At 45.7% G+C, this 25,331-nt stretch overlaps 1 protein-coding gene across 1 annotated transcript in view; it reads left to right on the top strand.

Moving 5' to 3' along the window:
- adgra2 (adhesion G protein-coupled receptor A2) overlaps positions 1-25,331 on the top strand; it is an 89,379-nt gene that overhangs the window by 25,825 nt on the left and 38,223 nt on the right. The window contains exon 2 of the mRNA XM_041233383.1: positions 16,868-16,939. Within this exon, the coding sequence (XP_041089317.1) occupies positions 16,868-16,939 (72 nt within the window). The remainder of the gene's footprint in view (positions 1-16,867; positions 16,940-25,331) is intronic.

Raw genomic sequence — 25,331 nt, forward strand, 5'->3', positions numbered from 1 at the left:
TACGGTACGATACGGTACGATACGGTACTCTGCAGTGCGGTACGGTACGATACGGTACGATACGGTACGATACGGTACTCTGCGGTGCGGTACGGTACGATACGGTACGATACGGTACGATACGGTACTCTGCAGTGCGGTACGGTACGATACGGTACGATACGGTACGATACGGTACTCTGCGGTGCGGTACGGTACGATACGGTACGATACGGTACGATACGGTACTCTGCGGTGCGGTACAGTACGATACGGTACGATACGGTACGATACGGTACTCTGCAGTGCGGTATGGTACGATACGGTACGATACGGTACTCTGCAGTGCGGTATGGTACGATACGGTACGATACGGTACTCTGCAGTGCGGTATGGTACGATACGGTACGATACGGTACTCTGCAGTGCGGTATGGTACGATACGGTACGATACGGTACTCTGCAGTGCGGTATGGTACGATACGATGTGATGCAATGCGGTATGATACTCTGCGGTGCGGTACGGTATGGTGTGGTGCGGTGCAGTATGGTATAGTACGATATGATACGATACTCTGCGGTGCGGTACAGTACGGTGCGGTATGATACTATACGATACGGTATGATACGATACATGGGATGGTCCTGATTGGCTACTCGCATTTTGCATAATAAGATCAAATGGTCATTTAAAGAGGGAGTGTTTGGTTAGAAAACACAGACACACCGATTCTTCATTCGAGAAGCGCTTGGTGAACGACAGAGAGCTGTCTTGTATCGATACATACAAACGATACTTACCTTTAGTAGGATACACTGTGTTATGTAAAGAAAGGGTCACGATTGAGCGATACGTGATGAATCATTACACTCCTAGTCACACTGCTGGACATGTAGCAGTCAGATGGAAATAAGACTCCCATTGCAAAGCAGTTTGATCCAGCCCTGGTTTTACTATGAGTTTAATAAGACTCACTTGATCTTGTTACCTATACACTGGGGCTAATCAAGGTTGTAGTAAAACCTGGAACGGGTCTAACTGTTATGCAACAGGAGTCTTATTTCCGTCCCTGTCATCATTTGCTTTGTTCTGTTTATGGTTTATTTTAGTATGCTCTGCATTCTTTACTAAAGCCCCATTCCCATCTGCAGCATGGACCCAGACTATAAAACTCATCTCATTCCCAGTATCAAACTGGGGCTGTACAATCCAATCTGCAAACGGACATTACACAAAATCTACCAGTATGTGTCGCGTTTTTGTATAAATATAATTCACCACCAGCCTGTGTTTCAATTCCCATTCCCTTTGAATCAATTCCAGTTCAATTCCCATTCCCTTTGAATCAATTCCAGTTCAATTCCCATTCCCTTTGAATCAATCCCAGTTCAATTCCCATTCCCTTTGAATCAATCCCAGTTCAATTCCCATTCCCTTTGAATCAATTCCAGTTCAATTCCCATTCCCTCTGAATCAATCCCAGTTCAATTCCCATTCCCTTTGAATCAATTCCAGTTCAATTCCCATTCCCTCTGAATCAATCCCAGTTCAATTCCCATTACCTTTGAATCAATTCTAGTTCAATTCCCATTCCCTTTGAATCAATTTCAGTTCAATTCCCATTCCCTTTGAATCAATTCCAGTTCAATTCCCATTCCCTTTGAATCAATTCCAGTTCAATTCCCATTACCTTTGAATCAATTCTAGTTCAATTCCCATTCCCTTTGAATCAATCCCAGTTCAATTCCCATTCCCTTTGAATCAATTTCAGTTCAATTCCCATTCCCTTTGAATCAATCCCAGTTCAATTCCCATTCCCTTTGAATCAATCCCAGTTCAATTCCCATTCCCTTTTAATCAATTCCAGTTCAATTCCCATTCCCTTTGAATCAATTCCAGTCCCTTTTACGACATGGGCTTTATTGATCAAACATGTATACAACACCTGCAATTACACAACTACAATACACAAGTTGTATACATGCTTGATCAATAAAACGTGTGTCATAAAAGGAATTGGAATTGGAATTGGAATGAAAGAAAAGGAATTGGAATTGGAATGTAAGAAAAGGAATTGGAATTGGAATGTAAGAAAAGGAATTGGAATTGGAATGTAAGAAAAGGAATTGGAATTGGAATGTAAGAAAAGGAATTGGAATTGGAATTGGAATGTAAGAAAAGGAATTGGAATTGGAATGTAAGAAAAGGAATTGGAATTGGAATGTAAGAAAAGGAATTGGAATTGGAATGTAAGAAAAGGAATTGGAATTGGAATGTAAGAAAAGGAATTGGAATTGGAATGTAAGAAAAGGAATTGGAATTGGAATGAAAGAAAAGGAATTGGAATTGGAATGTAAGTAAGAAAAGGAATTGGAATTGGAATGTAAGAAAAGGAATTGGAATTGGAATGTAAGAAAAGGAATTGGAATTGGAATGTAAGAAAAGGAATTGGCCCCGATCCTGCAGACTGTTGTGTTTAAGTTATTGTTTCAGTTTCTAACAGCTCTCTAAATCACATGTACATCCAAGCTTTCAGAGGGCTTGGTAGCTTACAGCATGCTGGGCTCATTAGAGGTCCTTTAACAGTGGTTTGCTCAGTCTGGGGTGACTGATAAAGGCATTTCTGCTGAGGGCACCTACTGCACCCGAAATATTTGTGTTCATTTTATTTTACTTACAGCTAATTAGTGTCTGGGAGTTTAAAGCATGTCAGTCCAGGGATGGGAATCAGACTCCCGCTGCACAGCAGTTTGATCCGTTCCTGGTTTTACTAGGAGTTTAATGAGACACCTGAGCACACCTGGGGTTAATCAAGCACATAGTAAATCCTGGTGTGCATCCCTGAATAAGAGGCACTCTGCACACAGCGTACTCGTTTATAGAAGAAGCTGGTGCAGTTTCCTGTTGTAATAAGAGGCTCCCTGCACACAGTGTATGAGCTTATTAGAAATCCCAGAAACAAACAGGGTATTCAGAGCTGCTACTCAAACCGCTATCCAAACTAGACTCGTGCTGTAGGTTCTGTGCATGGGATGAGGCGGACTGCAATTCTCACAAACCCTTGATTTCTCGGACCCGAGTTCAATTAGAATCGAAGATGAATCTGTTTGCTGACACAGCAGTCTCTCTTCGTCCTGGTTCTTTCTAATATTAATGTTAAAGTCCTGGATGTTCTGCAGGGGTGGAAATATGACTCCTATTGCATAGCAGTTCCACTCATTCCAGGTTTTAGAGTCCTGCAGTTTTCTTAGAGAGATCATTTCAAAGCTGATACATTTGGGACCGCTGGCCTTAATACTGAATACAGGTGTGGCCTTATTAATAGTACAGGGCAATCAAAAGGAGCAAATGAACTGTAAAAAACACCTTAATTATGCCTTAAAGCTTTTACTCTTTGCATCAGACAGCAGTGCAACAATGTGATTGTGCCAATCGCTCTTTTTAAAGTTACAAACCTAGCACTCTCGGGTTCCTTTAAATATTGTCGTCTGTTTTTAAATTCCCCTGAACGTTAATCCACAGTTTACTATCCCCCTCCCCACCTCCCCTCTCTCTCTCCCCCTCTCCATCCCTCCCTCTCTCTCTCTCTCTCTCTCCTGTTCTTTCCATTCACATCTGTAGAGCAGACCTGATCTGCTCTCACTCAGTTCTGGTGATGTTTGTGAAAGAGAAGAGGAGGGGGGGGGGGGGGGGGTGCTATTGCTTTATGCATGCAAGGGTCTTGGCAGTGATTCATTTTCTCTCTCACATTCTTACACACTCGGACACAATTGCACACACTCACGCTCACATTATTATTTAAACTCACACCAGTCCTGGGGTTCAGAACTCCCTTCATTGAAGTCTATTATTGAAGCGGTCAGGAGCCAGGAGTTTGAGCAGGATTAGAAACTCGCACTAGCCCTGCTGCTGCTGCTGCTGCACCCAGTCCTGGGGTTTAGAACCGCCCTTAATGAAGTCTATTATTATTAATATTGCAATGATCAGGAACCAGGAGTTTGAGCAGGGTTAGAAACTCACACTAGCCCTGCTGCTGCTGCTGCACCCAGTTGTGGGGTTCAGAACCGCCCTTAATGAAGTCTATTATTATTCATATTGAAATGATAAGGAGCTGGTTTGGTCGATTATTGGAATGACCAGGTAAATGCCAGGAGGTAAACAGTCAGGGAGTGCTGTATAGAGGCTCGTTCAGGGAGTACTGTGCTGTATAGAGGCTCGTTCAGGGAGTACTGTGCTGTATAGAGGCTCATTCAGGGAGTGCTGTATAGAGGCTCATTCAGGGAGTGCTGTATAGAGGCTCATTCAGGGAGTGCTGTATAGAGGCTCATTCAGGGAGTGCTGTATAGAGGCTCATTCAGGGAGTACAGTGTAGAGGCTCATTCAGGGAGTGCTGTATAGAGGATCATTCAGGGAGTGCTGTATAGAGGCTCATTCAGGGAGTGCTGTATAGAGGCTCATTCAGGGAGTGCTGTATAGAGGATCATTCAGGGAGTGCTGTATAGAGGCTCATTCAGGGAGTACTGTGCTGTATAGAGGCTCATTCAGGGAGTGCTGTATAGAGGCTCATTCAGGGAGTGCTGTATAGAGGTTCATTCAGGGAGTACTGTATAGAGGCTCATTCAGGGAGTGCTGTATAGAGGCTCATTCAGGGAGTGCTGTATAGAGGTTCATTCAGGGAGTGCTGTATAGAGGTTCATTCAGGGAGTGCTGTATAGAGGCTCATTCAGGGAGTGCTGTGTAGAGGTTCATTCAGGGAGTGCTGTATAGAGGCTCATTCAGGGAGTGCTGTGTAGAGGTTCATTCAGGGAGTGCTGTATAGAGGTTCATTCAGGGAGTGCTGTATAGAGGATCATTCAGGGAGTGCTGTATAGAGGCTCATTCAGGGAGTGCTGTATAGAGGATCATTCAGGGAGTGCTGTATAGAGGATCATTCAGGGAGTGCTGTATAGAGGCTCATTCAGGGAGTGCTGTATAGAGGCTCATTCAGGGAGTGCTGTATAGAGGCTCATTCAGGGAGTGCTGTATAGAGGATCATTCAGGGAGTGCTGTATAGAGGATCATTCAGGGAGTGCTGTATAGAGGATCATTCAGGGAGTGCTGTATAGAGGTTCATTCAGGGAGTGCTGTATAGAGGCTCATTCAGGGAGTGCTGTATAGAGGATCATTCAGGGAGTGCTGTATAGAGGTTCATTCAGGGAGTGCTGTATAGAGGATCATTCAGGGAGTGCTGTATAGAGGATCATTCAGGGAGTGCTGTATAGAGGATCATTCAGGGAGTGCTGTATAGAGGATCATTCAGGGAGTGCTGTATAGAGGCTCATTCAGGGAGTGCTGTATAGAGGTTCATTCAGGGGGTACAGTGTAGAGGTTCATTCAGGGAGTGTAGAGGTTCATTCAGGGAGTGCTGTATAGAGGCTCATTCAGGGAGTACTGTGTAGAGGATCATTCAGGGAGTGCTGTATAGAGGTTCATTCAGGGAGTGCTGTATAGAGGTTCATTCAGGGAGTGCTGTATAGAGGCTCATTCAGGGAGTGCTGTATAGAGGATCATTCAGGGAGTGCTGTATAGAGGATCATTCAGGGAGTGCTGTATAGAGGATCATTCAGGGAGTGCTGTATAGAGGATCATTCAGGGAGTGCTGTATAGAGGTTCATTCAGGGAGTGCTGTATAGAGGATCATTCAGGGAGTGCTGTATAGAGGCTCATTCAGGGAGTGCTGTATAGAGGATCATTCAGGGAGTGCTGTATAGAGGCTCATTCAGGGAGTGCTGTATAGAGGCTCATTCAGGGAGTGCTGTATAGAGGCTCATTCAGGGAGTGCTGTATAGAGGTTCATTCAGGGAGTACTGTATAGAGGTTCATTCAGGGAGTGCTGTATAGAGGTTCATTCAGGGAGTGCTGTATAGAGGCTCATTCAGGGAGTGCTGTATAGAGGATCATTCAGGGAGTGCTGTATAGAGGTTCATTCAGGGAGTGCTGTATAGAGGATCATTCAGGGAGTGCTGTATAGAGGCTCATTCAGGGAGTGCTGTGTAGAGGCTCATTCAGGGAGTGCTGTATAGAGGCTCATTCAGGGAGTGCTGTGTAGAGGTTCATTCAGGGAGTGCTGTATAGAGGTTCATTCAGGGAGTGCTGTATAGAGGTTCATTCAGGGAGTGCTGTATAGAGGATCATTCAGGGAGTGCTGTATAGAGGCTCATTCAGGGACTGTGCTGTATAGAGGCTCATTCAGGGAGTACTGTGCTGTATAGAGGCTCATTCAGGGAGTGCTGTATAGAGGCTCATTCAGGGAGTGCTGTGTAGAGGTTCATTCAGGGAGTGCTGTATAGAGGTTCATTCAGGGAGTGCTGTGTAGAGGTTCATTCAGGGAGTGCTGTATAGAGGCTCATTCAGGGAGTGCTGTATAGAGGCTCATTCAGGGAGTGCTGTATAGAGGTTCATTCAGGGAGTGCTGTATAGAGGATCATTCAGGGAGTGCTGTATAGAGGCTCATTCAGGGAGTGCTGTATAGAGGCTCATTCAGGGAGTGCTGTATAGAGGATCATTCAGGGAGTGCTGTATAGAGGATCATTCAGGGAGTGCTGTATAGAGGTTCATTCAGGGAGTGCTGTATAGAGGCTCATTCAGGGAGTGCTGTATAGAGGCTCATTCAGGGAGTGCTGTATAGAGGTTCATTCAGGGAGTGCTGTATAGAGGATCATTCAGGGAGTGCTGTATAGAGGATCATTCAGGGAGTGCTGTATAGAGGATCATTCAGGGAGTGCTGTATAGAGGATCATTCAGGGAGTGCTGTATAGAGGATCATTCAGGGAGTGCTGTGTAGAGGATCATTCAGGGAGTGCTGTATAGAGGATCATTCAGGGAGTGCTGTATAGAGGATCATTCAGGGAGTGCTGTATAGAGGATCATTCAGGGAGTGCTGTATAGAGGATCATTCAGGGAGTGCTGTATAGAGGATCATTCAGGGAGTGCTGTATAGAGGATCATTCAGGGAGTGCTGTATAGAGGATCATTCAGGGAGTGCTGTATAGAGGATCATTCAGGGAGTGCTGTATAGAGGATCATTCAGGGAGTGCTGTATAGAGGATCATTCAGGGAGTGCTGTATAGAGGCTCATTCAGGGAGTGCTGTATAGAGGTTCATTCAGGGAGTGCTGTATAGAGGATCATTCAGGGAGTGCTGTATAGAGGCTCATTCAGGGAGTGCTGTATAGAGGATCATTCAGGGAGTGCTGTATAGAGGCTCATTCAGGGAGTGCTGTATAGAGGATCATTCAGGGAGTGCTGTATTCCTGGGTTGTTTCTGGCTGTTCTCATGAGTGGAATAACCACAGCACTCCAAGGACACTCATGGAGTATTCTGATATAGTAACAAGTATTATGTAAGTAGAAAGTATATTGACACCGAAATTAAACTGCTGAATTCAGAGAATTCATTCCCTTAGATCGAGCTCCACCTCTGCTGTAAGCAATGTGATGCGATTCACACGATTATCACTGCAATATGGGTTTCAAAATGACATTCACTCAATAGCACTGAATACGAAAAACGTTATTCAACAGTACAGCTCTTACAGGAGTACTAACCAATGCGATAAACTCATCTTTCCACGTGACCTACAGCACAGGAACCAGGATGCAGCCCTTTATGTAAAGCAGGGTTCCCCAATCCTGATCCCAGGGACCCCTGTGTCTTCTGCTTTTCTTTCCAAGTTCTCAGTTACTTAATTGAACCCTTAATTAAACTAATAATGATCTTAATTAGACATTTTTACTGTTCTCAGATCCTAAAAAGTTACTTATAAAATTGTATAGTTAACTTGAACTGTGTAACTGTTTAAGAGCTGAAAACAATTAAAAAGCTCTAATTAAGCAAATTATCAGTTCAATTAATGGTCTAGTTCAGTAATTGAGAGCTCAGTTGGAATGAAACCCAGCAGACACAGGGGGTCCCCAGGACCAGGGTTGAGAAGCCCTGATGTAAGGCATTGCATTTGAAATATTTGCATATCGTGAATTAAGCACAAAGAAAGACCCAAGTGAAGACGCAAAACATTCTGTAACAATAAAAAGCCAGTAATGATACTAATAGAACTGATCAGAGGTAAGAACATCTTTTTGAAAGCATTCAGTCGCACGTAAAAAGGTTGGCACTTAACTAAATCCTTCAGCATTAAGTTTACTCTTCAGGGTTCGAAACTTCCACTCATCTTGCACCCAGTCCTGGTTTTCACAACTTCCCTGGTTTAGGTATAGTATTGACATTAACAGGTGCCAGGAGTTTGAGCAATCAGGCCCTTGGCAAATGTGCTCTGAATTAACTGATCACACTTGCATAACTCGTACCTGTGTCTGGAGGTTGACTATTAGGAGCTGTTCATGCAGCTATAAGAGAAGGAGCGATATGTTTAACAGGAGCTGCTGAGTACTGAATCATTTCAGACTTCACTGAGGGGAGTTTTGAATCCTAGGACTGGGTGCAGCAGCAGCAGCATCAGCAGGGCTAGTGTGAGTTTCTAACCCTGCTCAAACTCCTGGCTCCTGATCATTGCAATATTAATAATTATAGGCTTCATTGAGGGGAGTTCTGAACCCCAGGACTGAGTGCAGCAGCAATAGCAGGGCTAGTGTTAGTTTCTAACCTTGCTTTTTCCCCCTGGATTTTTAAGATTGAAAGTGTTGTTCAATCTCCCTGACTTGCATAAGCCTGCCAAGTAATAATGGAGAGGAATCTTACTGAGTGAAGATCCTGGATAATGCCTTGCGTGGTTTCGACTGACCCCTCGGGAGATACTGGAGTAATGACAATAAAGAGCTCAACTCAGAGCAGGGGGCTCATTACATCTAGAGCCCAGATAATACCCTATGTGCTTCACTTGGCTTATATTGTACCCTCAACTGTGTGTGTGGCCCTAGTGGTTAGAGTTGAGCAGGGACTGGGAGGGAGGGAAGCAGTGTGGCCCTAGTGGTTAGAGATGAGGAGGGATGCAGTGTGGCTCTAGTGGTTAGAGCTGAGGAGGGACTGGGAGAGAGGGAAGCAGTGTGGCTCTAGTGGTTAGAGCTGAGGAGGGACTGGGAGGGAGGGATGCAGTGTGGCTCTAGTGGTTAGAGCTGAGCAGGGACTGGGAGGGAGGGAAGCAGTGTGGCTCTAGTGGTTAGAGCTGAGGAGGGACTGGGAGGGAGGGATGCAGTGTGGCTCTAATGGTTAGAGCTGAGGAGGGACTGAAGCAGTGTGGCTCTAGTGATTACAGATGAGGAGGGACTGGGAGGGAGGGATGCAGTGTGGCTCTAGTGGTTAGAGCTGAGGAGGGACTGGGAGGGAGGGAAGCAGTGTGGCTCTAGTGGTTACAGATGAGGAGGGACTGGGAGGGAGGGATGCAGTGTGGCTCTAGTGGTTAGAGCTGAGGAGGGACTGAGAGGTAGGGAAGCAGTGTGGCCCTAGTGGTTAGAGATGAGGAGGGACTGGGAGGGAGGGAAGCAGTGTGGCTCTAGTGGTTAGAGCTGAGGAGGGACTGGGAGGGAGGGAAGCAGTGTGGCTCTAGTGGTTAGAGATGAGGAGGGATGCAGTGTGGCTCTAGTGGTTAGAGCTGAGAGGGACTGAGAGGGAGGGAAGCAGTGTGGCCCTAGTGGTTAGAGATGAGGAGGGATGCAGTGTGGCTCTAGTGGTTAGAGCTGAGGAGGGACTGAGAGGGAGGGAAGCAGTGTGGCCCTAGTGGTTAGAGATGAGGAGGGACTGAGAGGGAGGGAAGCAGTGTGGCTCTAGTGGTTAGAGCTGAGGGACTGGGAGGGAGGGAAGCAGTGTGGCTCTAGTGGTTAGAGCTGAGGAGGGACTGGGAGGGAGGGATGCAGTGTGGCTCTAGTGGTTAGAGCTGAGGAGGGACTGGGAGGGAGGGAAGCAGTGTGGCTCTAGTGATTAGAGCTGAGGAGGGACTGGGAGGGAGGGAAGCAGTGTGGCTCTAGTGGGAGCTGAGGAGGGACTGGGAGGGAGGGAAGCAGTGTGGCTCTAGTGATTACAGATGAGGAGGGACTGGGAGGGAGGGAAGCAGTGTGGCTCTAGTGGTTAGAGCTGAGGAGGGACTGGGAGGGAGGGAAGCAGTGTGGCTCTAGTGGTTGAGGAGGGACTGAGCAGTGTGGCTCTAGGTTAGAGCTGAGGAGGGACTGGGAGGGAGGGAAGCAGTGTGGCTCTAGTGGTTAGAGCTGAGGAGGGACTGGGAGGGAGGGATGCAGTGTGGCTCTAGTGATTACAGATGAGGAGGGACTGGGAGGGAGGGAAGCAGTGTGGCTCTAGTAGTTAGACCTTGGTTAAAGCTAAGCAACTGGGAGGGAGGGAGGGAGGGACGGAGGGAGGGAAGCAGTTTGGTCCTGTCTAGTGGTTGGAAACAGAGAGAGAAGAGTGGGTGAAAGAGACATTTTTCTATGAGCCTCAGTTTATTAAGACCAGATTGTTGGGATCATAAACAGGAAATCCTGTGGATTTTTTGGTCAGTTTGATGGTGCTTGTACAGTCAGCTGCTGTTTCTCTGCGCTGTAATTTCACAGAGCCGCAGTGTCGGTGCCTCCCTTTGAAAGGTGTAAGACCCACATCGTTCTCCTCCGCCATTCGGCATTCATCTCTTTAGTTCATTCTTTATTCACACTGACTATGAAGAACCCTACCGACCAGATTAAACAAAGTTTTCAGTAAAAAAACTGAACTCAAACAGACTGCCGTGTTGCTGGAGCCTTGCTGCGTTGAGTTCTGTTCTCAGCTGTTCTCTCCTGTTCTCAGGAGATGCTTGCCAAAGTGTTTGTCTGCTTGACTTGGTTTTCAAAAGCACATCAGAATTCTGATCGATGGTCAACAACAATGTGAAAAACAGAGAAACAAACAACTTGAAGGTGCTTACGAGATCTCCAATTACATAACTTGTTTTTATAATAGTTTTGCTGGGGTGTAAATAAGACTCCCAATCCTGGTTTCACTAGGAGTTTAATAAAACACACCTGAGCTTTTTACCTATATGCTGTGGCTAATCGTTATAAATCCTGGAATGGGTGAAACTGCTGAGCAGTGGGAGTCTTATTTTCATTCCTGGTTTTGTAAAGCCAATAGGTTTTTGTCTCTTTAAAAGAAATTGATTAAAGGCTGGAGTAAACGTTTTGGAAATATGGCCCCAGAGCGTCTTATTGCCATTATAACATGGACCACGCCTGAAACGAAAGAGGTGTGTCATTAATGCGGCTGGAGACATCCAGAATAAAGACAGAACCCAGAATGCAATTTGCTTGGACTCTTGTTCAGCCAATCATAGTATTGTGTTATTAAGTGCAGTAACCAATACAGCGTGGCTGGTTTAGGGGCGCTGGAACCCCACAACTCTGAAACGGTGAGAGAGTGGAGGTTACACAAATAGAAAGGAATAAATATTATCTTATCCAAAGAGAGTGCTTTTACGAATGAGTACGTCACCACGGCAACGCTCAGAGCCCTTCCAGCTCCGCTCGAGGGAATAAATAATTTCTTCGGTATTTTTCCTGGGTTTTTTTTTCTATGTTTACTTGAGGGAAGTTCAGCGCGACCCCAGAATGAGAACAGACAGAGATCCATCACCATGGGAACACACAGAGTCTGATGGAGAGCGAAGGAGAGGGAGACAGCCTCAGAGCATTATTACTATTATTATTATTATTATTATTATTATTATTATTATTATTATTGTTGTTGTTGTTGTTGTTGTTGTTGTTGTTGTTGTTGTTGTTGTTGTTTTTGTTGTTGTGTTGTACTCTTACAGTACACTGTATTACGTCAGTATGCTCTGTTAGAGAAGATAGCTGGGCGTGAGGGTGGAAGAGGGGATAGCAGTTATATATTGTATTATTATAGTTTATGATATCATGTATAGTAAAGCTTGTTTAAACTGAGTGAAAAGACCACCTATTGATAGTTGTGTGAAGTCAGCTTCAGTATTGAGGTTGCCTCAGTATTCAGTTTTAAGGCAGCCCAGGTTCAGTCCATGGGGATATAAAGTCTGAAGTCTATATAAACTGGTAGATATGTATATAGAGGTTGGGGAGTGAAAGGGTAGTCTCCCTCTATTTCCCTCTCTTCCCCTCTTTCTCTCTCTCCACCTCTGTCTCTCTACCTCTTTCTGGTTTCCTGGTTCTCCCAGTGAGCTCCCAACCCTGGTGACAGACAGACAGACAGACACACAGACAGACAGGCAGGCAGACTGACGTGCTGGAAACTGCACTCCTCTCTCTCTCTCTCTCTCTCTCTCTCTCTCTCTCTCTCTCTCTCTCTCTCTCTCTCTCTCTCTCTCTCTCTCTCTCCCCCCTCATGTTTGGTCTTTAATAGTCTCCAAGCTCTGTTTGTTGAAGGACGTGTGTTTGCAATGGGTCCTGGAAGGCGGTGCTGTGTTAGACAGCGGGTAAGTCTGTGCTGTGCTGTGCAGTGCAGTGCTATGCTGTGCTGTGCTGTGCTGTGCTGTGTGCTGTGCTGTGCTGTGTGTTCCAGCCACGGCTGGGATTTAAAAAGACAGAGCAGAAACGCCACTTTCCTGTTCATTTAGTTACTTGTTTATTTGGATTTGGTTTACTTGTATCAGCGCTCAAGGCAATATTCCTTTCCCAAAACGATCTTCAATGGCAATGCAGACAGACAGACAGTGACAGTGCAATGACAATGCAATGGTTCTGCATTATACTAAGGGACAATGGTAGCACAAAGGCTGCCACAGGGTGAAATGAAAAGTGTACCAACTGTACTCTTCCTATTTGCTGTCCAATGGCAATGCTGACAGCTGCATCACAATGGTATTGCAAGTATTTTGTAATGAGGGGCAGTGCTAGCACAAGGGCAGCATCAATAGGACAAGGTTGGCAGACTGGCACCATTGGGATCCCAATGGTATGAACACACAATCCACACGGCTGGTAATCCATTGCAGTACCATGGTACCAGATCAGCAGCAGACAGGCAGACAGACAGAAAGACAGGGTACTGCCCTGTCAAGACCACGGCACAGGTTCGAACAGGAAATGGGGGCAATTAGCTGTTTGCTCAGCGTTCAGACAGACCCAGCAACCAGGGTCAAGGGTCACATAGAGAACACTTCCTGGAAACGGATCTGCTCTCAAACTCAGAGAGAGAGGTGTTTAGAAATATAGTCTAGTATAGAGAACTCATTGCTGTACTGGGGATCTGAGAGCCAGTTAATTCAAGGTAGTCTAGTATAGAGAACTGAGTGCTGTACTGGCGATCTGAGAGCCAGCTAATTCAGTACAGTCTAGTATAGAGAACTCAATGCTGTACTGGGAATCTGAGAGACAGCTAATTCAATACAGTCCAGTATAGAGAACTCATTGCTGTACTGGGGATCTGAGAGCCAGCTAATTCAATACAGTCTAGTGTAGAGAACTCAACACAGTACTGGGGATCTGAGAGCCAGCTAATTCAATACAATCAATCAATCAATATTGATTTTATATAGTGGACCACCATCACAAAGTGCTCTACAAGATAGTGAGGAACAATGCACAATATATTAAATACCGTGAAATACAGGGCATAGCATATTAAATACAACATTAAAAACAATGCAAATACATTAAATATAGGCATCATACATACAAGGCTAGGATGTGAATTCTAAACATTGTGGATGTGTGTGTCAAGCAGAATCATACCAATAAGATGGAGTAAAAAAACCTGAAATAACAATTTAGACAACAGCTAATAACAGTTACCAGGCTTAGAAAGCATTGAAAGAAAGAGAGAACAAGTGCATCTTGAAAGTTGATTTGAAGCGAGTGACTGTGGGAGCTGCACACACTAGAGCTGGGAGAGAGCTCCAGAGGGTCATGAAGCTAAAAGAGCGCTCTCCCAGTGTGGTGCACTTTTGCTTGGGTAGAACAAGCAGGTCTGAGTCAGAGGAGCTCAGCTTGCAGGCAGGGACACAGCGGGTCAGCAGGTTGAGGAGGTACTCGGGACCTGTGAGATGAAAGGCATTGTAGGTGAGCAGGAGAGTTTTGAAAGTAATCCTGAACTTAACAGGTAGCCAGTGAGGCTGGGCAAGACGGGGTAATGTGATCATGTTTTTTACATTTGGTAAGGATCCTAGCAGCGGCATTTTGAACCAGCTGCAGTCTGTTTATGGCACGTGACGGAAGACCATCATAGAGAGAGCTGCGGTAGTCGATTCGAACGGAGATGAATGCATGACTTGGACGCATGCTGAGAGCAGGACCATGACAGAGGGACATCCAGGGTCTAGCTTTAGGTAGAGCTGGGTGTCATCTGCATAGGAGTGAAACATGAGGCTGTGTTGGAGGATGAGGTGACCCAAGGGAAGCATGTAGACTGGGCTTGCGTCAGTACTGCTTCCATCATAGAAAACAGACTGCATGCGTCCAGATAGGCAAGAGGACAGCTAGGTTCCAGAGATCCCAGTATACTTCTGAAGACGGTCAAAAAGCAGCAGTTAGGTCAAGGAGGACAAGGACAGAAGGAACAGCAGCATCAGCATTGAGCATTGAGATCATTCACAGTGTGGAGCAGAGCATTTTCAGTACTGTGATGTGGCCAGAAGCCAGACTGCTGAGATTCAAGCAGATTGTTATCTGTGAGATGTTTCGTCAGCATTTCAAGAGTTTTGGAAAGAAAAGGAAGATTGCATATGGGATGGAATTTGGATAAGACAACTGGGTCAAGGGAGGGGTTTTTTGAGCACTGGCGTTACTCGGGTAGTCTTGAGGGCAGCAGGAACCAGGCCTGGTTGAGAGTGTGCATAATGAAAGGAGCAAGGTCACAAGCACAGAGATGGGCAAGATTTGTTGGCCAGGGGTCCAGGAGACAAGTAAGAGAGAGCAGGAGGGGCAATCGGAGGGGAGTCAAGGTGGTTAACTACTGTTTTGAGTTTGTGGCATGAGAGCGTAGAATAAGTGGTGTCGATTTTGTTCCGAAAAAGGAGACATCATGGCAGGTAAGAGAGGAGGATGAATGGGAGGTGGATTTATCGATGGCTGGATGCAGGATTTGATCAGTGGTTTTGTAAAGAATAGTTGGTTTACCGTGTCCCATAGATATGATTTCTGAGAAGTACTTCACCTTGGCAGCAGCGAGCGCACACCTGTAGCTACTGAGGTGATCGGTCCAAATCTCTCTGTGAACTTTTAGACCAGACGACTTCCATTTGCGCTCAGACTTGCGGCAGGCAAACTTAAGCAGTCAGAGTTCGAGGGTATACCACGAACAGCTGCGATGTTTCTTCACTGTTTTGGTTGTAAGCGGGGCAACTGTGTCAATGATCTGTAAGAGTGGCGATGTAGAGGGACACCTCATCATCGACCGAAGACAGGAGAGTACCAGTCAGAGGGGAAGAAGAGACACATTCAGAGAGTATTATAGGATTTAGCAGATTTTTGGGATGGAAGGAAATAACAGTTTCAATAGTAGCTGAAGGTGCAGGAAGATTAATATTGGCAGTGATTATGAAATGGTCAGAGAGAGAGAGAGATATCCATGACTGAGAGATTGGAGATATCAAGACCCCTGGTGAGGAGCCGATCCAGGGTGTGTTCACGGGTGTGAGTGGGAACGTTGACAGATTGAGAGAGTCCAAGACAGTCCAGGAGTGTGACAAAGTTGATCACTAGAGGGGAAGATTGCAAATCGATATGGATGTTGAAATCACCTAGGAGTAGAATTTTGTCAGTTGAACTGCAGATTAAGGAGTGGAATTGTAAGAACTCCGCAATTGAAGCAGAGTTATTCTTTGGTGGATGATAGATAACAGCAAGGGTGGGGGACATGAGAGAGGGGAGCTTGACAGCGAGATGCTCAAACACAGAGAAGACTGGCACAGAGAGAGCTGAGGCAGCAAGCACAGAGTTAGCAATAACAGCAGTGCCCCCACCTCTACCTGTGAGGCGTGGCTTGTCAAAGAGCGAGTAGCCCATTGGGGTGGATATAGATGTAGTGAGTGCTTATCATTTACAGAGTGCCAGGTTTCAAGATTAGTATCAGTTATAAGATCGTTGAGAAGCAGAGATTTGTTAGTCAGAGAACAGCAATTTAGGAAGGAGAATTTACAGTTTGTAGCAGGCAGTACAAGGGGAGAGGGGGTTAGGAACGATATCTGAAGCAAGTTTAGAGAACTCAGTGCTGTACTGGGGATCTGAGAGCAGCTAATTCAATACAGTCTAGTATAAGGAACTCAGTGCTGTACTGGGGATCTGAGAGCCAACTAATTCAATACAGTCTAGTATAGAGAACTCAGTGCTGTACTGGGGATCTGAGAGCCAGCTAATTCAATACAGTCTAGTATAGAGAACTCAGTGCTGTACTGGGGATCTGAGAGCAGCTAATTCAATACAGTCTAGTGTAGAGAACTCAGTGCTGTACTGGGGATCTGAGAGCCAGCTAATTCAATACAGTCTAGTGTAGAGAACTCAGTGCTGTACTGGGGATCTGAGAGCCAGCTAATTCAATACAGTCTAGTGTAGAGAACTCAGTGCTGTACTGGGGATCTGAGAGCCAACTAATTCAATACAGTCTAGTATAGAGAACTCAGTGCTGTACTGGGGATCTGAGAGCCAGCTAATTCAATACAGTCTGGTATAGAGAACTCAGTGTTGTACTGGGGATCTGAGAGCAATTATATAGATAAAACAGTGTTAGTAATTGCCCTGTGTGATGTTTGTGAAAGCTCATTATTTAAATGGCTTTGATCCTTATCAGATTGCTTGGTAGACTAGACTACATGTTTAAAGTCCAGATGCTGTTTCTGTAGAGAACTCAAAACTCCAAATGTGTCCCTGTTATACTACCTGCAAGAACAGCTTCCTGGGTGAAGACACAGTCCACGTGCCTGTCTGTCTGACTCCTTGTATTTGTTTTTTTTCTCTGCAGGATTCTTAGCAAGAACCGGATCAGCGTTCTACGAAATGGATCATTTCTGGGTCTGAACAGACTTGAGAAACTGTGAGTTATTATTATTATTATTATTATTATTATTATTATTATTATTATTATTATTGTTTTTCTATACATACTGATCCCGTGATGCTGCCTTGTATAATTTTAATAATGAATCTTGGTATAAGTGTTTAGAAATGCTGTCACTGGGGGTGTAGGGCTGTTCTGTTCTGATTCGACATTACAGCTATCAAGCTTGTGAGGTGGTTGATACGTGACCATACCTCAATGATTACCAGCCTTTGATTGATTCAGGGAAGGTATTGTATTGTATTGTATTGTATTGTATTGTTGAAGCCTGTCTCCAGAAAAATAATTACGAGTTTCATCAAAAAAGTGCAGAGTGAAGACAGCTGGGAGTCTGCACCCCGCCCCCTCCCATCCAATTTGGGTTCAAAGATCTGTAACCAGACCAGTCCCGCCCCCCAAACTCATTGTGTGAACCCCTCCGGGGGATCGTAAACCAGCAGGGGGCGGTGTAAGGGATCTGGGGTCAAAGGGGATGCACACAGACAGGCTGCTGTTAATCTGGACTAGCAAAATATTCCAAACACTTTGCTGGGTGGAGCTGCTCAGTCGTAGCTCATGTTGTTCCTGTGCCAGGGTCCTTATTCTCAGTGTTTACCCCAGTGCTACTGGTTCCTGTGCCAGGGTCCTTATTCTCAGTGTTTACCCCAGTGCTACTGGTTCCTGTGCCAGGGTCCTTATTCTCAGTGTTTACCCCAGTGCTACTGGTTCCTGTGCCAGGGTCCTTATTCTCAGTGTTTACCCCAGTGCTGCTGGTTCCTGTGCCAGGGTCCTTATTCTCAGTGTTTACCCCAGTGCTGCTGGTTCCTGTGCCAGGGTCCTTATTCTCAGTGTTTACCCCAGTGCTGCTGGTTCCTGTGCCAGGGTCCTTATTCTCAGTGTTTACCCCAGTGCTGCTGGTTCCTGTGCCAGGGTCCTTATTCTCAGTGTTTACCCCAGTGCTACTGGTTCCTGTGCCAGGGTCCTTATTCTCAGTGTTTACCCCAGTGCTACTGGTTCCTGTGCCAGGGTCCTTATTCTCAGTGTTTACCCCAGTGCTACTGGTTCCTGTGCCAGGGTCCTTATTCTCAGTGTTTACCCCAGTGCTACTGGTTCCTGTGCCAGGGTCCTTATTCTCAGTGTTTACCCCAGTGCTACTGGTTCCTGTGCCAGGGTCCTTATTCTCAGTGTTTACCCCAGTGCTACTGGTTCCTGTGCCAGGGTCCTTATTCTCAGTGTTTACCCCAGTGCTACTGGTTCCTGTGCCAGGGTCCTTATTCTCAGTGTTTACCCCAATTGTGCTACATTCCACAATGTTAATGTTTCAAAACTTCAAACAAAGGGTCTCCCGGATAGCTTGGTATCGCATAATTTCAGATTCCCTGTCTCAACAAGAATTTGGTTTTCAGAAAAGTGTATTCAGTTTGGGTAAGGACACAAGGAAAAGGTATACAAAACCAAAAACACATCTCTCAAATAATGAGCTGCATGCCTCTCTCCCTCTCACTTCTCCCTCTCCTATCTCCTCTCCATCCTCTCCTCTCCCTCTCCTCTCCCTCCTTCTCTCTCCCCCTCCCCCTGTCTCCTCTCTCTCTCCCTCCCCCTCCCCTCTCCCTCTCCTTGCCCTCTTCTCTCTCCCTCTCCTCTCCCTCTCTCTCTCTCTCTCTCTCTCTCTCTCTCTCTTCCCTCTCTCCTCTCCCTCTTCTCTCCCCTCTCTCTCCCTCCTCCCCCTCTCTCTCTCCTTCTCCCTCTCTCTCTCCCTCTCCCTTTCTCTCTCCTCTCCCCTCCCACTCTCTCCTCCTCCCTCTCCCTCTCCTCTCCCTCTCTCTCCCCCCTCTCCCCCCCCCCCTCTCCTTTTCTCTCTCTCCCTCCCCCTAGATCCTCTCCCCTTCACACCGATCCCCCTCCCCCTGTCCTCTCTCTCTCTCTCCTCCTCCCTCTCCTCTCCCTCCCTCTCTCCGCTCTGCCCTCTCCTCTTCCTCCCTCTCCTTTTCCTCTCTCCCTTTCCTCTCCCCCTCTCTCTTTCTCCCTCTTCTCTCTCCCCCTCTCTCTCCCTCTCTTTCTCTCCCCCTCTCTCCCTCTCTCTCCTCCCTCTCCCCCTCCCTCCCTCTCCCTCTCTCTCCCTCTCTCTCTTCCTCTCTCCCTCTCAAGCTGCGAAGGCAAGAGGAAGGAGAAGAGCGCCCCCTAGAAGAGAAGGAAGAGAGAAGTGAGAGGGAGAAGAGAGAGGGTAGAGCCTCTTCCAAGAGGTCCCTTAATGAGTTGAGGTCAGTGCAGAACTCTCCCTCTCCTCTCCCCCTCTATCCTCCCCCCCTCCTCCCCCTCATCCTCCCCCTCTGGCCTCCCTCCCTCTCTCTCCCTCCTCTCCCTCTCTCTCTCTCTCTCTCTCCCTCCCCCTCTCCTCTCCTCTCCAGTCCCTTAACGAGTTGAGTCAGTGCAGACCCCTCTCCCGGCCTGTCTTATCTGATTGACGGTGTTTTAATTAGAATAATGAGCTGGAGGATGTGGCCTGGCCTCTCTCCAAGCAGCCTCTCGCCCCAAAAACAAACTGCACTAATTACACCGGCAGGATAGAGGCTTAATTACTGCGCTGCGGAGCACGCTGTACAGCAGAGAAGAATAGGGGCTTTGAGACATACTGAGGGGGGGGGGTGAGTGTGTAACACAATGGGAATGTGTGAGTCTGTGTGTGTGTGTGAGAGAGACTCTCTGAGACTGTGTGTGTGTGTGTGTGAGACAGTCTCTCTGAGACTGTGTGTGTGTGAGTGTGTGTGAGTCTCCCTGAGACTGTGTGTGTGTGAGTGTGTGTGAGTCTCCCTGAGACTGTGTGTGTGAGTCTCTCTGAGACTCTGTGTGTGTGTCTGTGTGTGAGTCTGTGTGTGAGTCTCTCTGAGTCTGTGTGTGTGTGTCTGTGTGTGTGTGATTCTCAGAGTCTGTGTATATCATTGTGTCTGATGGATTCCAGATGTGCCTGTGTGATAAACTGGAAGGAAAGGGAATGTTTATTGAGTGAACTGTGGCATGGGGTTAGCGAAACTTACAACAAACGCACACACTCACACACACACACACACACACACACACACACACACACACACACACACACACAGACACACACACACACACACACACACACACACACACACACACACTCACACATACACACACACACACACACACACACACACACACACACACACTCGCACACACGCACACACACACACACAAACACACACACACAGAGACATGCGCACACACACACACACACACACAGACTCGCACGCACGCTTGCACACGCACACGCACACACATATGTTCACCTGCACTGTTAATGATGACTAATTGCATGGACTGTCTTTGTATTATTACTGAAGAATCTGAACTCTAAGCAGAGATAACGTCACACAGGCAGAGTGTCTTCTCTCCCAGTCCCACACTCCACCACTGCAGGGCCCTTCTGCATTCGAAGCATCTGTGAAATGTTTTTAGGCTTACGTTATTATTAGTATTAGTATTATTATTGTCATTATTATTATTATTACAGTGCTCCCCTTTTATAAGGTGGCCCGTTATACTGTGTTACAGGTTATAAGGCTGTACGGTCGTGGCTCCCATTTGCCCATAATGCCGTTACACTAACACTGGTATTCTCGTTATAAGGCGGAACACAAACAGCACGGTCTCCTAACTACGGCTCCTGTCTACAGCCTTATAAAGGGGGAGCACTGTATTAGCATTCAGTGTCCAGTGTGTTTTTTTAACTTTGAAATGGTGCTGTATGTTCTGTGCAGGGTGAGGTACACACAGGTCAGTGAGGTGTGCACAATTCAGACACATCCTGAGCACTGACTGACCCATTGATTTCTCATACATATCTATCAATTATTATTATTATTATTATTATTATTATTATTATTATTATTATATTATTATTATTATTGTTATATTAGTAGTAGTAGTAGTTCCATAATAAAAGTTTACCATAGTGCTAGAAAGCATAGTAAAGTGTAATAAAGCACAGTGAAAGTTTGGTAAATCATAGATAAGCATTGTGGTAAAGTATATTTAATAAACCATGGCACACCGTGGTAGGTTGTGGTAAACGTGTGGATTACCACTGGATGGGAGCACTTTACAATGACCATGCAGATTTCCTGTGGTAAAGTTTTACAAGGGTAGATATAGTCGTAGCAGGAAAGGTAACATTTTCATTATTAATTAATTGAAGCTGCCTGTATAAATGAGCTTTGGCTGAATCAAAGACAGTGAAAATCAGGCAGGCATGTTCAGGTGCATTATTGAAGCGACCAGGTGCCAGGAGTTTGAACAATCAGGAATTTGGTAAATGTGCTCTGAATGAACTCACACCCGAGTCTGTGGGTTTGTTAAAAGGAGTTGTTCCTGATTGTTTCAATAATAGTAGACTTCATTGAGGGGAGCTCTGAACCCCAGGACTGGGTGCAGCAGGGCTGATATGAGTTTCTAACCCTGTTCAAACTCCTGGCTTCTGATCGTTTCAATAATAGTAGACTTCATTGAGGGGAGCTCTGAACCCCAGGACTGGGTGCAGCAGGGCTGAGATGAGTTTCTAACCCTGTTCAAACTCCTGGCTTCTGATCGTTTCAATAATAGTAGACTTCATTGAGGGGAGCTCTGAACCCCAGGACTGGGTGCAGCAGGGCTGAGTGTGAGTTTCTAACCCTGCTCAAACTCCTGGCTTCTGATCATTTCAATAATAAGTAGACTTCATTGAGGGGAGCTCTGAACCCCAGGACTGGGTGCAGCAGGGCTAGTGTGAGTTTCTAACCCTGTTCAAACTCCTGGCTCCTGATCATTTCAATAATAGTAGACTTCATTGAGGGGAGCTCTGAACCCCAGGACTGGGTCCAGCAGGGCTGAGATGAGTTTCTAACCCTGTTCAAACTCCTGGCTTCTGATCGTTTCAATAATAGTAGACTTCATTGAGGGGAGCTCTGAACCCCAGGACTGGGTGCAGCAGGGCTGATATGAGTTTCTAACCCTGCTCAGCAGGGCAGCAGGGCCTGTGTGAGTTTCTAACCCTGTTCAAACTCCTGGCTTCTGATCGTTTCAATAATAGTAGACTTCATTGAGGGGAGCTCTGAACCCCAGGACTGGGTGCAGCAGGGCTGATATGAGTTTCTAACCCTGTTCAAACTCCTGGCTTCTGATCGTTTCAATAATAGTAGACTTCATTGAGGGGAGCTCTGAACCCCAGGACTGGGTGCAGCAGGGCTGATATGAGTTTCTAACCCTGTTCAAACTCCTGGCTTCTGATCGTTTCAATAATAGTAGACTTCATTGAGGGGAGCTCTGAACCCCAGGACTGGGTGCAGCAGGGCTGATATGAGTTTCTAACCCTGTTCAAACTCCTGGCTTCTGATCGTTTCAATAATAGTAGACTTCATTGAGGGGAGCTCTGAACCCCAGGACTGGGTGCAGCAGGGCTGGTGTGAGGTTCAAGCCATGCTGTTTTCTGGTTAATGGCTGGTGTGTTTCTGTTCACTCAGCTCCATGTTGTGTAAACTATGTGCACTGTTACTGCTCTGCCCTGCCAGCACAGGGCTGGCACAGGACAAGAAGTGCTAATTAGGGCCTTAACTAATGCTGGCAGGCAGCTACATTAGGACAAGTTTGGATTTAAAATGTAGACCCTTGTGTACTGACGTGCCTGTCTATCTACCAATCTACATGTGAAGACGATCGCTGCCTTGAAATTTCATCAATGCAGGGCTGGAAATAAGAATCCCACTGCATAGCAGTTTGATCTATTCCTGGTTTTACTAGGAGTTTAGTAAGAGACACCCGAGCTTGTTATCTATACGCTGTGGCTAATCAAGCTTGTAGTAAAACCTGGAATGGGTAAAACTGCTATGCAATGGGAGCCTTATTTCTATCCCTCTAATGCTTGGACAAAGCTAAATAAAAAAGCTACTGTATGCATGCGTGTTGATAGGATCCCAGCAGTTTCCACGTTTAGCCCCAGTGTGTAGGTAACCAGCTCAGGTGTGTCTTATTTAGCTCCTAGTAAAACCAGGAATGGATTATGTCCTTATGTCTGTCTATCACACTCTAGTGCTCTAGCAAAAAGGTTTGCATCAATTCGAATTTTAGAATTAAGACATCATTTCAAAAACTTTATGCTTTTCAAAAACTTTAACTTTTCTTTACATCACATAATCAAATAAAATACTAAATGATATTGCAAAAGTGTACTGGAAGCCTTCATAGTAGCACAGTATTTCATGTTAGATTTCGAAAAGTCACATTTTTCAGTTTTTGCCAGTTTTTTATTAAGTATATGGAAACTACAAGCAGTAATGGAACTCATTATTCAGCAGGTTTTGTTCGACTTTATGAAGCAAAATTACTTGATTTTATTGGGTGATGCTGAGCTTTTGGCCAGAGCTGTACATGATAAAACTGCCTTCAGTTTTCGCAGATCTTCTCCACATTTTATGTCATACAGTCCTGGCCTAGTTTGGAGCTCCTGATTTCTTAAAATGTAAAACAAGATGACATCCCATCATGATGAACAGCTTGCAGTGTAGATTCCAAGGACTAGCTCCTGCAGTCTGTTATGCCTACTGGCATCAGGAGCACAGCTGTGATAGAGTCGGATAAAACTGCTGATTTAAAACACAATTTGTAGAATGTTTTTTTGCACAAGGGCCCCCTGTGCTATTGCGCCCTGGCTTTGAAATATATATGAAATAAAACAAAAATTGCTAAAATAAAAATTAATATCAAATAAATACATTAAAAATAAACCCCAAATCAGTGATCTTCACTGACGGCAACATTTTCCAGGAAGGGCTCCAGCACAGTGCAGATAGCATCAGCATGGGAGGCCTTATATAGAGTAAGGAAACAAGCATCTGAATGCTCCAGGAATGTGGAAGGAGATATTTTTAAACGTGTGCGTGGGGCTCTTTACCCCTTCAGTGTGTGTGTGTGTGTGTTGAATGGAAAGACTTGTGCAGGAAAACAGGAAGTTGCAATAAAAACAAGCGGCGGTCTGCTCCTGACTTCCTGTTCGATACAGAGACCCCATTGTGAGGAGAGGGTCCGGCCAGGCTGATAATCACACTGAGCTGGCTCTCAGCACAGTGAAAACCGTTTAAAATACGAGGAATTATATAAATAAACGAGAGCCGAGAGACAGGAAATGGCACGTCATGAAAACTGGAGCCACACTCGTAGGCTACAAAGCAGAAATTAAACAGAAGGTGGACGGGGAGGGGGTCTGCTGCCCCAGCAGTATAATCAGAAGAAGCTACAGGCCAGTTACATAATACAGAGCAGAGTGCTGGGGTTCATCTATCTGCGTATCCCAGTAATACATAGCAGAGTGCTTTGTAGACTGAGGACTCTGTGAACCAAAGTTTACAATCTTTGCTGTAGAATTTAATTTGACTGAACTGGTTTCACAGGAGACTGCCACCAAGATAGAACTCTGATTTCATCAGGTTTTTTTTTTTTTTTTGTTGTTTTTTTAAAAAATGTGTGTGCCTCATCTATCTGTCTATCCCAGTAATACAGAGCAGAGTGCTGGGGTTCATCTATCTACCTATCCCAGTAATACAGAGCAGAGTGCTGGGGTTCATCTATCTGGCTATCCCAGTAATACAGAGCAGAGTGCTGGGGTTCATCTATCTGGCTATCCCAGTACAGGCCATTCATCACTTGACAATACGTGAGGAAGCAGAGTTCGCCTGGCAGAATCAGCACAGAGACCAGTTCTGATACAGCGTGGACAGTGTGCCTGTTCAGCACAGAGACCAGTTCAGATACAGCATGGACAGTGTGCCTGTTCAGCACAGAGACCAGTTCAAATACAGTGTGGACAGTGTGCCTGTTCTACTCTAATATTGTACTGGGTGTTGCACTGATTACAATAGTGCTATTTCAGTGCAGGGTCTACTATACTGCACATGCAATACATTGTAATCGTTTAAAATAGAGCTGAAAACATTATCATGACACTGATCTGTGTGCTGCTGTATTGTGCTGCTTTAACATGACACTGTTCTGTGTGCTTCTGTATTGCACTGCCTTACTTTCATATTCAGAGCACTTCAACTTGCTGCAACGTAAGCTTTCCAGTGTGAAGCTTTTATTTTGTGAAGTGATATTAACTGTGGTGGAAATCCCTTTGTATGATACTTGTATGTGATTGACACGTGTGCTTTCAACTGGACTGTGTTAAAACAAAGTACCAGCATGTTCATTACCAGCACCTTAATAATAATCTCCCTCCCTCTATCTTTCTCACCCTCTCTCTCTATCCCTCTCTCTCTCTCTCGCTCTCTCTCTCTCTCACTCTCTCCCTCTCTCTCTCTCTCTCTCTCTCTCTCTCTGTCTCCCTCCCTCTATA

Source organism: Polyodon spathula, chromosome 31, assembly GCF_017654505.1.
Source record: "Polyodon spathula isolate WHYD16114869_AA chromosome 31, ASM1765450v1, whole genome shotgun sequence".
NCBI classification, from domain to species: domain Eukaryota; kingdom Metazoa; phylum Chordata; class Actinopteri; order Acipenseriformes; family Polyodontidae; genus Polyodon; species Polyodon spathula.